This window comes from Doryrhamphus excisus, chromosome 11, assembly GCF_030265055.1.
Source record: "Doryrhamphus excisus isolate RoL2022-K1 chromosome 11, RoL_Dexc_1.0, whole genome shotgun sequence".
NCBI classification, from domain to species: Eukaryota; Metazoa; Chordata; class Actinopteri; order Syngnathiformes; family Syngnathidae; genus Doryrhamphus; species Doryrhamphus excisus.
The window spans coordinates 20,121,581-20,136,717 of record NC_080476.1 but is presented as its reverse complement, the minus strand read 5'-3'; the positions used below and the strand labels follow the sequence as shown (position 1 = coordinate 20,136,717).

Genomic DNA, 15,137 nt, shown 5'->3' with positions numbered 1-15,137 from the left:
GTCGACTGTCTTCGAAGGAACAAAAATCACTGCTCGGTTTGATTCCGTCGAGTACCAGGCGGCACCAGGAGACACCAAAAGCCCAATTTCGACTCACATTTTTACGGGTTTCGTCGCGGTCAGTCGCGTACAATAAATAACTTTCAACCAACACCAGCGTCGCTTAAAGCTACCCGCTACACAAACAAAAGATATGAATGAAAATGTATTTTAAATATGAGTACGTTTTAGTCAGCAAAGCTCACCTTTCGCTCCGCTCCGCACCGGGGAATCCATGCAGCGACTTGCTAGTCCCAGACGCACCGCTTCTTGCTCAACTTGTGGTAGCCAGCTGTGACTGACAAGCAACCGTTAAGTGCCACGGTGTGGACGCACACCGCATCCGGTTTTTGCTTTCAAAATAAAATACACACTTATCGCCGGAGAAGCCACGAAGTCTGGTCATGTTGCAGATCATTCAAAAACAATCATTCAGAGATGTTAGTATAGTTAAAATTTACGTGTTTTCCAGCATTTTGATAAGGTTCTGGAACACATTATGGTCACAACTTCCGGTATCAGTCTGTGTGACGTAACAGGAAGTTAAATAGCGAAGCAAAAGCAGTGTATCTAAATGTTATGTATTGCCTTATAGGACACACAGACGTATATACATAGATATAATATAATTTCATAATTGTTTACAAATTATTATTATATAGCATTATTAAAAAGACTGCTAGCTGCAGTAAATAAAAGGTAATAAACATAATTATAATTGCGTGTAAAAAAAAAAAATTTTTTAGTGTGAATAGTTGTTTGTCTATATGTGTCCGGTGATTGGCGGGCGACCAGTCCAGGGTGCACCCCGCCTCTCGCTCGAAGACAGCTGGGATAGGCTCCAGCACCCCCACGACCCTTGTGAGGATAAGCACAAAAAAAAACATCTAAATAAAATGATCATCCATATTTGGTGTATTTTGAGTGACACAGGCTTTATTCACACAATGGATTCATCATTAAAAATAACACCCTTAATTTCCCCACAATACTTCCTTTTAGTGAGTCAGGTTTGCTGGGAAAAAGACTTGCTTGCATCGTCATTTTTCCACACGGACTCGTGCGCTGAATAGAATGTGGATGCTCTGCTTGATGAAACTCAACACTCGAGGCCACCGAGACCAATTGTAAGAATGCTGAAGTGGACTCAGCAATACACAGTATGACCATTTCATGGCTTCTCTACAAGGCGGCGCGATGTAAAAACACACGTTCAAGTCTTGTTCATCAAGAAATAAACTTGACTTTGGCTGGAAGTCGTCATCCTTATTTATAAATGGAATATATTCGTCATTAAAGCATTGAAAGCCTGTTTAAAACCTTATGAATACAGTTTATAACATCATTAGAGCCCTCTAGACATGAAATAACACCCCTATGGTGTCATTTCATGTTATTTCACGCACCCTAAGTAATAACTAAAGTCGCATAAGTAAGTCTGATCGCATTGTCGTCAGTAGAAAAAAAAAGTACCTAAACCAGCGGTCTCAAACACGCGGCCCGCGGGCCAAATGTGGCCCGCAGGACACTACTTTGAGGCCCCCCGCCTTGATATGAAAGTTTAAGTTTGATACGTATGCTGTATGGTATCATGTACCCGGAAAAAAATATCACGTTTGATTCATGTTCATGTTAAAGGTTAAATAACTATTAATAGTTATCCTCCCTATCCGTGTGGAAGTGGTAAGTTTTGGGCTTTTTAATTTTAAAGGAAATAACTTGGAGGCTACCGTTTAGGTCGCTAGCTCTCGAGTTTGCGAGTTAGCATGTGTCTCAAGACACTGCAGTTGCGCAATATGTTGTAAATAAAGAGTATAAATGTGACTATAGTCGTGTTTTGTCATGTGTACAGGGCTCTAATAATGCTTTGTTCATTTTAATGTGAAAAAAATAATTTGTCTACCCACCAACTATATGTGGTTTGTTAATTTTTAATTATTTGCCGTTTTATTATTATTATATTTATTTATTACTGATTGATTTTCTTTAATCTTGATCTTATTTTGTGTAGAAAAATAAAAATGATCTGTGTTTTTTTTTTTTTTTGGAAAACCTGATGCGGCCCAGTCTCGCCCAGACCCTAGCTCCAGTGGCCCCCACATAAATTGAGTTTGAGACCCCTGGTCTAATGTAAGTACAATAAACAGTACAAACAAGTGGAGACTATGGATGATCTGAATGAGTGAGAATTGCCCATAAAAGAAAGGTAGAGGAGATACAGCAGATGGGTCTTCTTTCTATCTATCCAAGAACAGTGCCACCTGCTGTCATGAAAGCGGACCACCCAACATGCAAACGGCTTCAACGCCGGCTCCTCACTTCAGTTCACTGCAATGCAGCATTAAAAAGCTGCATACTGCTCGTCTTTGCAGAGACCAGTTCAAATGGTCTATCGGGAATCCGGAGATCTGGCGACACTTTCCCCTGCAGGAAACCTCCCTGCCAAGCCATTAAGTGAACCATAAGATACCGCTGATAAATCACGCTGGCCTCCATCATTGAACATATGCGGTGTGAACAGGGCCATGATTGATACATCACATGAAGGTTTAAGTCATGGCGTGACTTCCTGTCACAACTAAATCACATCGATATGTACTGTGGGTTCAAAAAGTCACAAAACCACGACTGAATGTCCTCACCTGGAGTTTTTTTTGGCTGTACTTTTACTTCAATTCAACCACAGGATACTACGTATGTCCAAAGTGCGGCCCATATTCTAAAAATGAAATTCAAACTTCATAATTGGCTATATTATTACATATTACACGCGATTGCTGTGGAATTGAGCAGAACGTCAAGATTTGGATTGTATTGAGCACCTTTTATATACAAAATTTCTCATATCCTTCATTTTTTCCGTTTGAAGTGGTCATGAACTCCCATGTATGAATTACAAAAACAATCATTTTGGTCTAAATTCATCACACAGTAACTTAACACCCCAAATGTATACTTCAAAAATATAAACCAATATGAATTTAAAATGAAAACAAACAATGAGACATTGTATCTAAGCAACGCATTCATTGGGTACTGTACTGCAATGACGTCAGCCTCCCACTGGACTCCGGGTCCTCTGACTCCACCTCTGGTGGACAAGCCAGCATTGCAGCACAATTTCCTATTTTCTATTCTAACGGACAACAAAATGTATAATGGGAAAACTTTAAAAAAAAAATTTAATTTTAAACGCTTATATTGGTACATGTTTGTCTTGCAATTTCCAATGGGTTGACAAGCTTGTGAGTGTACTGATTGGTCAAAATTGGATCCTGTCAAAAAGCTGCCTGGTCCTCACCGACTATGCAATTTATAATATTTTTGTGTTCTTTTTACGTTTATCTGTATATGAATTACATGCACTCTATCATTATTGATACTTTGTTGTAAAAGTCTGATAACCTCCTGTTGAACTTGAATAAATAATATTCCATTTTGTCAGTCAGCAGAGCATAATACATATATTTAATGCGTTGGAATTGCTGCTAAACAGAATAAAAAGAAAAAGACTGCATTTTCGTCTTTATGGAAGGACGGCAGTGACAAGCACCTTCCAGCCATTCACTTGTTTTCATTTTTTTACTTAAAACAAAGCAAAAAAAAAGCTGACTATGAGTTATTATTCACTGATATTATTTCTTATAGAAAACCGAAACTTGACCAGCATCCCAGCCTGGGTTGAAGTGAGCGATAATATTTACATACACGACCTCCCATTGAGATGCATTACCACAGCATTGGATGCAGCATTATAGTACTGCGGCCCGGACGAGCACTAAGCTTCCCATAGGCGGCTTTGAGGAAATAAAGTGAAGTACGCCAGCTTTAGTTTTTGCTCGGTTGCTGATGTTAGAGAAGTCTGTCAAACGGAGTTGCACCCCGGAGGTTTGAAATGATAATTGCAACAGCTGCTTTGGCGAGTTGCGGGATCCGGGCGTCTTTCAGTACGATATGCAGCTTTACACACAACGTGCATAAGTAGGATTAGCGATTCCTTTAAAGTCGCTGGAATGGGGCTTTTTTTTTTTGCAGTTTTCAGTAAAAAAAACAAAACAAAACACAGTTAAATACATTAAGACACTGAATGCACCTTGAGTACAGGACACAGTGATTCGGTACCAGTCAGGGCTTTGACGTGAGCGTTAACGTGGACGACACTCGGAAGATCTGAGGCAGCATGTTGCTCAACTGGTAGAACATTTCCTCCGAAATACTCTGTCAACACAAAGACGCACGGTGAGAAACAAGAAACGGGATTTCTGCAGCAACACGTAAAAAGATGAAATATTAACAATGACAATGATAACAATGATAAAAGCGCATGGTAATGCGAGGTGAGAGGTGATGACAGGTGTTTTTCTCGTGGACGGGGAGTCAAGAGGATGCTGACTGATCTACGTTAGCTGCAAGAAGCCACCCGTCAAATGAGAATGTTAAGTATTGATCGGCGCACACAAACACGCGGCATATATTTAGCCTCTCGGAAGGCAACCGTGTTGTTTCAGAGCAGCCATTTCCAATGCTGTCTGAGCGCCGGGGCTGACAGGAAGCCGTCGGGAGCTTTTGATGCCGTCGGTTTTACCGTCTTATGGTGTCAACGCGGCGACACGCTATATAGGCTCAGCTGTCTCCGTAGGTATAAACCAGGGGTCTCAAACATGCGGCCCGAGGCCCCCGTCTAGATTCCTTATTTATAAATGGAATATATTCGTCAATAAAGCATTGGAAGCCTGTTTACAACCTTCTAAATACAGTTTATAACATCATTAGAGCCCTCTAGACATGAAATAACACCCCTATGGTGTTATGTCATGTTATTTCACGCACCCTAAGTAATAAGTAAAGTCGCATAAGTAAGTCTGATCGCATTGTCGTCAGTAGAAAAAAAAAGTGCCTAAACCAGGGGTCTCAAACACGCGGCCCGCGGGCCAAATGTGGCCCGCAGGACACTAGTTTGAGGCCCCCACCTAGATTCCTTATTTAAAAATGGAATATATTCGTCAATAAAGCATTGGAAGCCTGTTTACAACCTTCTAAATACAGTTTATAACATCATTAGAGCCCTCTAGACATGAAATAACACCCCTATGGTGTTATGTCATGTTATTTCACGCACCCTAAGTAATAAGTAAAGTCGCATAAGTAAGTCTGATCGCATTGTCGTCAGTAGAAAAAAAAAGTGCCTAAACCAGGGGTCTCAAACACGCGGCCCGCGGGCCAAATGTGGCCCGCAGGACACTAGTTTGAGGCCCCCACCTAGATTCCTTATTTAAAAATGGAATATATTCGTCAATAAAGCATTGGAAGCCTGTTTACAACCTTCTAAATACAGTTTATAACATCATTAGAGCCCTCTAGACATGAAATAACACCCCTATGGTGTTATGTCATGTTATTTCACGCACCCTAAGTAATAAGTAAAGTCGCATAAGTAAGTCTGATCGCATTGTCGTCAGTCGATAAAAAAAAGTGCCTAAACCAGGGGTCTCAAACACGCGGCCCGCGGGCCAAATGTGGCCCACAGGACACTAGTTTGAGGCCCCCGCCTAGATTCCTTATTTATAAATGGAATATATTCGTCAATAAAGCATTGGAAGCCTGTTTACAACCTTCTAAATACAGTTTATAACATCATTAGAGCCCTCTAGACATGAAATAACACCCCTATGGTGTTATGTCATGTTATTTCACGCACCCTAAGTAATAAGTAAAGTCGCATAAGTAAGTCTGATCGCATTGTCGTCAGTAGAAAAAAAAAGTGCCTAAACCAGGGGTCTCAAACACGCGGCCCGCGGGCCAAATGTGGCCCTCGGACACTAGTTTGAGGCCCCCACCTAGATTCCTTATTTAAAAATGGAATATATTCGTCAATAAAGCATTGGAAGCCTGTTTACAACCTTCTAAATACAGTTTATAACATCATTAGAGCCCTCTAGACATGAAATAACACCCCTATGGTGTTATGTCATGTTATTTCACGCACCCTAAGTAATAAGTAAAGTCGCATAAGTAAGTCTGATCGCATTGTCATCAGTAGATTAAAAAAAGTGCCTAAACCAGGGGTCTCAAACACGCGGCCCGCGGGCCAAATGCGGCCCGCAGGACACTAGTTTGAGGCCCCCGCCTAGATTCCTTATTTATAAATGGAATATATTCGTCAATAAAGCATTGGAAGCCTGTTTACAACCTTCTAAATACAGTTTATAACATCATTAGAGCCCTCTAGACATGAAATAACACCCCTATGGTGTTATGTCATGTTATTTCACGCACCCTAAGTAATAAGTAAAGTCGCATAAGTAAGTCTGATCGCATTGTCGTCAGTAGATAAAAAAAAGTGCCTAAACCAGGGGTCTCAAACACGCGGCCCGCGGGCCAAATGTGGCCCGCAGGACACTAGTTTGAGGCCCCCACCTAGATTCCTTATTTAAAAATGGAATATATTCGTCAATAAAGCATTGGAAGCCTGTTTACAACCTTCTAAATACAGTTTATAACATCATTAGAGCCCTCTAGACATGAAATAACACCCCTATGGTGTTATGTCATGTTATTTCACGCACCCTAAGTAATAAGTAAAGTCGCATAAGTAAGTCTGATCGCATTGTCGTCAGTAGATAAAAAAAAGTGCCTAAACCAGGGGTCTCAAACATGCGGCCCGCGGGCCAAATGCGGCCCGCAGGACACTAGTTTGAGGCCCCCGCCTAGATTCCTTATTTATAAATGGAATATATTCGTCAATAAAGCATTGGAAGCCTGTTTACAACCTTCTAAATACAGTTTATAACATCATTAGAGCCCTCTAGACATGAAATAACACCCCTATGGTGTTATGTCATGTTATTTCACGCACCCTAAGTAATAAGTAAAGTCGCATAAGTAAGTCTGATCGCATTGTCATCAGTAGATAAAAAAAAGTGCCTAAACCAGGGGTCTCAAACACACGGCCCGTGGGCCACATGTGGCCCGCAGGACACTACTTTGAGGCCCCTTTGAGGAAAAATATTATTAAAATAATAAATACAAATTAATACAAATTAATAACAATTAATAACAATTAATAACAATTAATAACAATGAATAACAATGAATAACAATGAATAACAATGAATAACAATGAATAACAATGAATAACAATGAATAATAATTAATAATAATTAATAATAATTAATAATTAATTATAATTAATTATTATTAATTATAATTAATTATTAATTATTAATTATTAGTAATTATTTTAATAATATTTTTAATATTATTATATAGATTATACGGTGGATCCCGACCCATTCGGAATTCAGTATTCATTGCCCTGAAAATTTAGTTTTCCCAATAAATAGGCAGTGAAAGGCGACCACACACACCTTTGGCACCAGGAACTGCACAGTGCGTGAAACGCCTCCGTCCCACGACGCCATCTCCATCATGAAACCTGTCAGTGAAATGGCAATCAAAGGGTGACCGACCCCAACGTTAAAAACGTACTGATAGTTAGGCTCCATCGTCTGTGACACTGACATAATTACGTATTATTGCTTTTCCAATCTACGGTCCCTCCTGCTCTTGATGCTTTTAAATTGAGTACTTGGTACTAGTACTATGACTAGTACAGTGCTTGGTAGGATTCAAAAAAATGTCGCAATTTTCCTGCACCGTCTTGGTTATGGCACGGCCAAAAAGTGCCTAAACCAAGCATCAACTGTAAAATATTCTTGTGTTGTTTTCAATATGTGACGATTTATTCTGGTGTAATTTTCACTGGGTATTTTTTTGAAAGCGTACCTTTGACACATTTGAACACCAGCTCAGCTCTCTTCAAACACCACGGTATGGTCATCTCCTGCAGGACGAGGACAAAAGATAGTCAAACATGATGAAACATGTCTGTGTCGTGCCAATAATAATAATAATAATAAAGACAACTACAATGTACCCCACCTCACATCTGAGTGATATTTACACACATTTTAGAGGAACCAGTGTGCCTGAAAGCAAAATGACTATGCATCATTTCAACCTTGCTCGACTTGACTGCAATTCCCAAGGTGTTGGTTATTAATAACCGGCAGCAGCGTGCATCATACTAATTATATGACAATGACGTTAGAAAATTATTCTGTGGGATTTGACTTTGTGGGTGAGTTCCATCTCTTGTTGTCATCGTCGTGATTATTGTTATTTTTCATTCATTCATTCATCATTGATGGCCGAGGTGGAGTCAATCACAACCGCTGTGGTGACAACTTGGGCGTGTCACCTGTCAATCACCGTGCACATAATGACAAAGAACCCTTTGCGATCATATTTACTCCTATGGACAATTTACAGTTTACAATTAACCTCATAAGCATGTCTAAGATGGAGAGAAAAGCCACCCTCGTTAATCCATAATGCAGCGTGGTTATAATTAACGACTAATGAGACAATAATTATAATTATATGACACATCTACGTTGGTATGACGGGCTCAGGACAAATTCTTTTAAGCGTGCGGGCGGCAGGGAATTGTACCAAGCTTGCGTTTCGATTCACGCCCCAAGCAGTTAGGACCGCACCCAGTCATTGTCATCGTGGCTGCCCGACTCAAGTTGCTGCAATTCAGTTAAAAAAAGAGTCCAAATCCGTAAGTACGCATGCTGCAAAATCATTACTTCATTTAACTTATATTTCATACTTTATATCTTGATTTACACTTTGGAACATGATTAGAGCCCTCTAGACAGGCTATAACACCCCTATAGTCACCTTTACACTCCTATTACCCAATATAGTAGACATGATAAGAGAAAATAAGACATAAAAAGCTTGTTTACTACCTTCTAATGACACTTTTTAACATGATTAGAGCCCTCTAGACATGAAATAACACCCCTATAGTCACCTTTACACTCCTACTACTCAATATAGTAGACATAATAACAGGAAATAAGACATAGGAAACCTGTTTGCCGCCTAATAAATATGCTTTATATCAGCATTAGAGCCCTCTAGACACGAAATAACACCCCTATAGTCACCTTTACACTCCTATTACCCAATATAGTAGACATAATAAGAGAAAATAAGACATAGAAAGCTTGTTTACTACCTTCTAATGACACTTTTTAACATGATTAGAGCCCTCTAGACAGGCTATAACACCCCTATAGTCACCTTTACACTCCCTATTACCCAATATAGTAGACATAATAAGAGAAAATAAGACATAAAAAGCTTGTTTACTACCTTCTAATGACACTTTTTAACATGATTTGAGCCCTCTAGACATGAAATAACACCCCTATAGTCACCTTTACACTCCTATTACCCAATATAGTAGACATAATAAGAGAAAATAAGACATACAAAGCTTGTTTACTACCTTCTGATGACACTTTTTAACATGATTAGAGCCCCCTAGACATGAAATAACACCCCTATAGTTGCCTTTACACTCTTATTACCCAATACAGTAGACATAATAAGAAAAACGAAGACATAGAAAACCTGTTTACCACCTTCTAAATACACTTTTTAACATGATTAGGTGATTGTAGGGGTGTTACTTCATATCTAGAGGGCTCTAATACATTTTTAAAGTGTATTTAGAAGGTGGTAAACAAGTTTCTTGTTATATAAGTCTTATATGTGCTTATTATGTCTACTATATTGGGTAATAGGAGTGTAAAGGTGACTATAGGGGTGTTAGTTCCTGTGTAGAGGGCTCTAATCGTGTTAAAAATTAGTATTGTGAAAATTGTAGACATGTTTTCGTTGTCTAATATGTCTATTTTGATGTCTACTATACTGGGTAAAACTGTGTAGGTGACTATAGGGGTGTTATGTCGAGTCTTGAGGGCTCTAATAATGTTCAAAGGTGTATTTATCTGTGGCTGTTAAGATGCTTCATGCCTATTTTTTAAGTAAATACATACTTGATTTATCTATGACAGCACTATTTGTTATTGTTTTTTTGCAACTCTTTTTGTGTTAAAAGCACTTTTAAGCCTCTGCACGGTGCCTAAGTGGTTACCGTGCAGACCTCACAGCTAGGAGACCAGAGTTCAATTCCACCCGGGTTTTCTCCGGGTACTCCGGTTTCCTCCCACATTCCAAAATAAAACATGCTAGGTTAATTAGCGACTCCAAATTGTCCATAGGTATGAATGTGAGTGTGAATGGTTGTTTGTCTATATGTGCCCTGGGATTGGCTGGCCACCAGTCCTCTCGCGTGAAGACAGCTGGGATAGGCTCCAGCACTCCCTGCGACCCTCGTGAAGATAATCGGTAGAAAATGAATGAAATTCTTTAAAATCACAACAAAATATTCTAGTTATTAGTAGGTATCGGTGAAAAAACACATTATCGATATCGGCTGATACTTCCTTAAAGTAGTGATCCCCTTGGCCAATCAACCCCCCCACCCCACCCCGATGATTTGGGGATGAGTACCTCCTCAGTGCAGACACTATGTAGCACTATGGAGCAGGAGGAACTTTGGTTGTGTGCAGGGGCGGAGCGCAACATTTGCAACCACTTCTGACTTCCTAATATAGCCAGAAGTAGTACATAAGTACGCATAAAACCCGGAAGGGAACATCCCTAGTCATCATAAGAATTCCAGCCTAACAAATTTTTTGCTTAAAATAATAAATGTCTAATTTAAAGATAATTTTGGTTTGTTTCAATTAAGGCGGTTTTTGCAGTGTTGTGTACATCGTATACATATTGAAGTGTTCGGACTGAAAAAAAAACAGCCTCAAAGTCACAATTTATCACGGAGAAGGCTCACGGTGAAAAGAAAAACAAACATGTAAAAATAAAAGTATGACCCATGTTATGCACACAAACCACAAAAACATGGGATTCTGTTGCGGTACGCTTTGCTGAAGCTGCAAGACTGTTTGTTATTTTGTTCTCCACCTCTTCACTATTCCGCTACATTCCTCTGCGGGTTTCTTCAAATGAGATGAAACAAGAACTAAAAAAAAAAAAAAAAAAAAAAAAAAGGAGGAGGCAGAGTCCTTTTGTATCCTCGTTGCAGTCTGTAATTCATCCAGACACGCCACTTCCCTAACAGTCAACAAACAAGAAAGGGCTTGTACAAAAAGGCGGCCATCTTTATTAAAAGATGGCAAAGACAAAACTGACTAATTTTGACGTGAAAGCAGTCGCTATCGATTTCCACGTTCACGTTCGCTAACAGGCATCGGTTTTTGAAACAAAGAGCCTTGAATAAGAAAGAAGACCAAGAAGACCAGGATCCTTCACTGTGTATTTAGTTGTGATGCCTTAATGAAGAAGGGTTTTTGGTACCTTTTCGGTGTGGGGGGTTCAATTTACCTCCGACATTTCATGCACCAGCAGCAGCGGGACGGTGATGGTGGTGACGTCGTGAGTGCAGCACACTTTCAGAATGTTTCTCAAGCCCATGATGGCCGGGTCCCTGGCCGTGATGTTCCCGGAACGCACATTGTCGTCCACGCACAGGTGGAAGACCACGTGGACCTCAGACAGGTTGGAGTGCCGGGAGACGTAGAACTCGCCTTTTGGAAGCAAGAGCATCGTTTTTGGGTCATAAAATAAAACGACTGAATAAAAAAAAGAATCAGTCTTACCCGGTGAGATATTGGAAGGATTTCTCTTATCGTCACTTCCATTCCTTGGGATCTCTGAAATGGCATATATATACGTATGTAGATGTTTTAATATTTACCAATAAATGATAAGAAAAGTTGACAAGATGAAGCACATACAGTTTTTGTCATATGTAGCGGCCTGCCAGCAATACATTTGGACCGCCACAGATAGATTCAGGTGGCTCTAGCCCAGGGGTGGGCAAACTTTTTGACTCGCGGGCCGCATTGACATGACAAAATTTACGGGGGGGGGCAGACTATATATTTTACACGTAACAGTCCACCTGGTATTATTGTATCTGTAAAATTGTCATGCAATCTGCTATTATTATTTATTATTTTATATTTATATTTAAATATTTTAAAAATAATAAAATATTATAATAATTACAATAAAATTAAAAATATTATTATTATATTATTATTATGTAAAATATGCAAATATAACAATAATATTATATATAATTAATATAATAATTAGCATTAATATAATAATTATAATAATCATAATAGTTCTAATAATAATTATAATAATTGAATAATCTAATAATAATAATAATTATTATTATTATTATTATTATTATTATTATGTGCTTGTGTCCCTTTTTTCAGGAGCACTTTGTAAACAACAGACCATGTCAAACAACGAAATTGATACAACCATCAAAAGGTTGGCTCAGGCCATGATGCCAGGTTGTATGTTGAGTTTAAATGAAATACTTTGGAAAGATTGGGCGGGCCGTATTCAAACACTTGGCGGGCCGGATGTGGCCCCCGGGCCGTAGTTTGCCCACCCCTGCTCTAGCCGCTCGGAGAGTGTGTTCGACTACAGTGCACCTTTGCTGGGTCAAGCCAGGCGGCTCCACATAGTCTCAAACCTGGTTGCCATGACAACAATGGCAGCTCACGGGCTAATTGGGAGTGTGTCACCGCAGCGCACCTTGCTGGGCTCGATTCCGTGTTCCATCTCAAGATCATTCAAGAAAAAACTGTGAGGTTGCCATCCAAAAGTGGGTGACGTGGAATAATAACTCATCCATTTGATTCCTCCACGCCTCCGTCACCTTTGTTTACATTCTCCATGCCGCTTGCAAGTACTTCCGCTTTGGCTGGGTGGCGTGTGAAGAGTCCGGTACTGTGTAGTTTTCAGCGACGAGTCCAAGATCGGTGATAAAAACGTTTTTAAAATCCAATATCCATAAGCAAACCAGACCCAATTATGAAAAAAAATGATAACTATACAACAAAAACATTGGGAAGTGATGCTAGGCTTCACTGTGTGCATGCACCGCCATCTTGTCTTCTGTCATTTTCAACCCTTTAATAATAAAAATGATGCTAACTCTGCATCAAAAATAAGCTATTCATAAGAAAAAAACACATTCTATGTACAAATATATATTTAGCGTCGCCATGTGTAGTCATAAAGGTACAATCTTGATCACATGACATTGTCATATGAATCAACGGCGACATTGATACTCGAATCACGCTTCCTCCAATAGTCCAAAGTCTTACCAGATTGTTGTTTTTGCTTGCTGCTCCGCTGGGCTCGGGCGTAGAGCACCACCTGCTGCACCTCCTCCAGCTGCTGCTCCAGAGCAGCAAAGTGGAAGTCTGTGCACTCCTTCGCCACCGTTGCAAAATCTAGGTCAAGAAAGTGATAAAGCAGTCATTCCATAATGAACGGGGACTAAATATAGCGCTACGGCGAGCGCCGATTACGTCACCATGAGCCAAGGGTCAATGGAATTATCCCTACTAAGTATGTGCCAGGAATGTAAAAAATGTGAAGTACAGTGTCTAAAGCAGCGGTGGGCAAACTACGGCCCGGGGGCCACATCCGGCCCGCCTGTTTTTTCCAAATATTTCATTTAAACTTAACATAACATAACCTGGCATCGTGGCTTGGCCCAATTTTTTGATGGTTGAGGTAGCTGCTTTATCAATTCCGTTATTTGATGTGGTCTGTTACAAAATGATCCTGTGAAAAGGGACACAAGCACATAATAATAAAAATAATAATAATAATAATAATAATAATAATAATAATAATAATAATAATAATAATAATAAAATTAATAATAATAATAATAATAATAATGTTGTCAATAATGATAATAATACTACTATTATATTAATATTGTTGTTAATAATATTACTATAATAATGGTAGTAATATTACAAAATGCTCCTGTAAAAAGGGACACAAGCACATAATAATAATAATAATGTTGTCAATAATGATAATAATACTACTATTATATTAATATTGTTGTTAATAATATTAATATAATAATGGTAGTAATATTACAAAATACTCCTGGAAAAAGGAGCACAAGCACAATAATAGTAATACAAATAATGATAATAATACTACTATTATATTAATATTGTTGTTAATAATATTAATATAATAATGGTAGTAATATTATTATTATAACAAAATAATAATAATAATAATATAATAACATTACTATAATAATAATAATAATTCTAATAAAATAACAACAATAATAATAATAATAATAATAATAATAATACATTGAGAAACACACTTTACATCAAATAAATGATTTCAAAGTGCACATATAGCAGATTGCATGACACTTTTACATGTAAAATATGTGTAAAAATATAGGTGTAAAAAAGGACTGTTACGTGTAAAATACTACATATTCCCCCCCCCCGTCAATTTTGTTAAATTAATGCGGCCCGCGAGTCAAAAAGTTTGCCCACCCCTGGTCTAAAGTATATGTGATGACTTGGAATCGAACCTCTCTTTATTCCGCTGTAGGAGTTGACTCTGTTGTCAACCAACAGTACCAGACCGCAAAGCGAGGAGGAATAGAGCGAAAGGGCCGTTTGGAGGCGCCGCAACTTTGCTCCGCCGCTGCCGTGATGTCTGTGTTTACAAAAGTCCAAGACGTCAGCCCGCACCAGTCGCAGGTTGTGCATCGTCTTCAGCTGCGCTCCTGGAAGCAATTTTAAATCATTTTAAATATTAAACATACGTTAAAATGTACGGTATTGGCTTTAGAAACAGTTTGCAACAGGGGTTGGCAGCCATTACTATCAAAAGAGCCATTTTACCCCCTCGCCCACTAAATAAAAATAGACTGGAGCCGCAAAACATAATTTAATCTTATCATTTTTTTTTTAAAGATGCGTATTTTCCTCATTTGGGTGTTAAAAAAATACTTAATCATTGTGAAGGGAGCCACAACAAAGAGGCTACACAGCCACATACGGCTCTAGAACCGTGGGTCTCAAAAAAAAAAAAAATCCCACACTTGGAGCCACCGATTTGTCAGTGAGGTGCGACTGCGGGCCCCGCAGCCACCACTTGATAACCACTGCTGTCGCGGGTCTATTCCAAGTGACTTTGCTTACTTCCCTGTAAGCGGTCCTACAAATTTTGTAAGCATCGGCGAGTCCAAATTGTAGATTAGGGGACTCAAACATGCGGCCCGCGGG

The 15,137-nt window shown here is 39.1% G+C and overlaps 1 protein-coding gene across 6 annotated transcripts in view; it reads right to left on the bottom strand.

Annotated features, from left to right (window-relative positions):
- c11h12orf4 (chromosome 11 C12orf4 homolog) overlaps positions 1-15,137 on the bottom strand; it is a 67,258-nt gene that overhangs the window by 17,041 nt on the left and 35,080 nt on the right. For 4 of the 6 annotated variants that reach the window (XM_058087859.1, XM_058087858.1, XM_058087857.1 and 1 more), the window contains exons 8-15: positions 14,438-14,635; positions 13,179-13,307; positions 11,640-11,693; positions 11,365-11,567; positions 7,825-7,882; positions 7,407-7,474; positions 4,133-4,257; positions 752-897 (exon numbers count right to left, since the gene is read on the bottom strand). In XM_058087859.1, coding sequence (XP_057943842.1) covers positions 4,165-4,257; positions 7,407-7,474; positions 7,825-7,882; positions 11,365-11,567; positions 11,640-11,693; positions 13,179-13,307; positions 14,438-14,635 — 803 coding nt within the window. In that variant the 3' untranslated portion in view covers positions 752-897; positions 4,133-4,164. Of the gene's footprint in view, positions 1-751; positions 898-4,025; positions 4,258-7,406; positions 7,475-7,824; positions 7,883-11,364; positions 11,568-11,639; positions 11,694-13,178; positions 13,308-14,437; positions 14,636-15,137 lie in introns of those variants that run through there. The other 2 variants (XM_058087856.1, XM_058087855.1) reach the window with 2 other exon arrangements.